We start from the raw sequence: 2500 nt of genomic DNA on the forward strand, positions 1-2500 counted from the left end.
CATGCACGCACTTACACACACACACATGCACACACTTATACACATGCGCACTCACACAGGCATGCACGCACTTACACACACACACACTCACACACACATGCACACACTTACACACACACACACACACACACACACACGTACGCACTCACACACGCACGCACTCAACACACGCCGCCCCTCCTCGGTTCGGATGGGTGTATCGCATCGGGAATGGCAGCATGTCTCCAGGTGACAGCGAAACGATCCACTTTTTAATCAAGCATCATCACACACACACACGCATGCGTGCACACGCACACTCCACTGCCTCAGTAACAGCTAATCTGATTGAATTCTTATTGAATGCTAAATGCACATTATTTCATGCTCTCTCAGGCCAGGCTGGTCAGGGAGGGTGAGAGAGTGAGCAGGGAGGACTGAACTACCACACACACACAGACACGCACACACACGCACACACACACACAGACACGCACACACACACACACACACACACACACGCACACACACACACAGACACGCACACACACACACACACACGCACACGCGCACACGCGCACACACGTACACACGTACACACTAACACACACACACACACACACAGAACCCAAAAACTCTCACACACAAAATTTTAAAAACTACTTTTGAACCACACCCACCAGATCATACTGCACCAGCACTTTTCTTCAGTCAGACAACCAGTAACTATTATTATTGTTATTAGGAGCCAAGCACTGAAAGAGCTAGGCACCTATTATAATTGTTAGAATTTTTCACTATTATTATAACTCCTGACCCTGTTGGAATTTTTTCAAAATTCGGTCAAGCCGACTCCAACGTACCCATTGCCGCCATATTGGATTTTCCGCCATTTTGAATTTTTACGAAAACTGTTTTTTCACAAATCCTCCTACAAATTCTGTCCAATCTTTACCAAATTTGGTACCTATCATCTTGAGACCATGCCTCACAAAAGCTATCCAAATATTTTAGATATTCCAAAGCGTTCGCCCATAACATGCAAATGAGTTTGACAGCGAAGACACCAAACAGGAAGTGAGGTCATATCTCAACATTTAACCCCTAGGTGGCGCTATAACTATTGAATTTCTGCTGATAACTTTTGATGTCTTTAGCTTAGAATTATGATTCTTTTTTCTTTTAATTCCTTGGGTCATGTCAAGTTGAACAGATGTATTGTAACAGAAACTGTCATTTCCACCATATTTGGTTGTCCACCATTTTGAATTTTAATGAAAAGTCTTTTCGCTACTCCTCCCACAAATTTCCTCCAATCTTCATGAAAATTGAGTCAGAGCATAATGAGACCATGCCACACAAAAGTTATCCATGATTTTTTGTTTATGGAAAGCATTCACTAGAAATGTGCTAACAAAGTCAACAGCCAAGAAGCCAAACAGGAAGTGAGGCCATATCTACACAATGCTATTGTGTACTGAAACCAAATTTGGTGCCTGTGTTTGCGACTATGCCGTGAGGGTGTCCAAGCGGTTTAGTGTCATTTGGCCACTAGGAGGCGCTATAACACACATTGCATATACTATTCAACATATCTTTTGAATTGCATGGCCTAAAATCATAATTCTTTCTTCTTCTGATTCCTTCATTGTACTTGGCCCCTGTATTGCTGCTTGCTGCTATATTTATTATTATTATTATTACTACTACTACTGCTATTGTCAAACACTCACATCAGGGGTTCATGCTTCATGTGATATATTTCTACAGCTGGGTATTTATCCATATCCATATAGCAGCAGACCTCAACTGGGAATTGAACCTGCATCCACCTGGTTCCAAGGCTCTTCAGCCGCTCTCTGTGGGATGGTGTATGCTGTGGGACAGACCCTGCGGGCAGATGGGCGGGGTACTCACTACAGGGCGGAGTCGTTGAGCTCGTACTCGTAGCCCCTGGCAGCGGCGGCGCGCACACCCTGGTCGGCCCACAGGCAGCAGAGGGCGTGGCCCACGAAGGGGAACAGCACCTGGTCCTCATCAAAGCAGCGGCCACAGGACAGCACAGAGTGGGCGTGAACCTGCCAACGGCCAGCAGAGGGCACCTTACTGCAGCGAGCACACACAGAGACACACACACACATACACACACACACACATGCATACACAAATATACACACACACACACACACACACACACAAGCACACACAAATACATACATACACGCACACACACACACACACAAACACACAAACACACACACACAAATATATACACACACACACACACACACACACACACAAGCACATACAAATACACACACACACACACACACACACAAGCACACACAAATACATACACACACACACACACACACACACACACACACACACACACAAGCACACACAAATACATACACACAAACACACACACACACACACAAGCACACACAAATACATACACACACACACAAATACACACTCACACACACAAATATACACACTCACACACATTCAGACACAC

The 2500-nt window shown here is 45.0% G+C and overlaps 1 protein-coding gene across 2 annotated transcripts in view; it reads right to left on the reverse strand.

Moving 5' to 3' along the window:
• The window catches only part of gnav1 (guanine nucleotide binding protein (G protein) alpha v1), a 45915-nt gene that overhangs the window by 20543 nt on the left and 22872 nt on the right, over positions 1-2500 (reverse strand). For both annotated transcript variants that reach the window (XM_036522088.1, XM_036522080.1), the window contains one exon: positions 1897-2057. In XM_036522088.1, the coding sequence (XP_036377981.1) occupies positions 1897-2057 (161 nt within the window). The remainder of the gene's footprint in view (positions 1-1896; positions 2058-2500) is intronic.

The sequence above is a fragment of the Megalops cyprinoides genome, chromosome 1 (genome assembly GCF_013368585.1).
Source record: "Megalops cyprinoides isolate fMegCyp1 chromosome 1, fMegCyp1.pri, whole genome shotgun sequence".
NCBI classification, from domain to species: Eukaryota; Metazoa; Chordata; class Actinopteri; order Elopiformes; family Megalopidae; genus Megalops; species Megalops cyprinoides.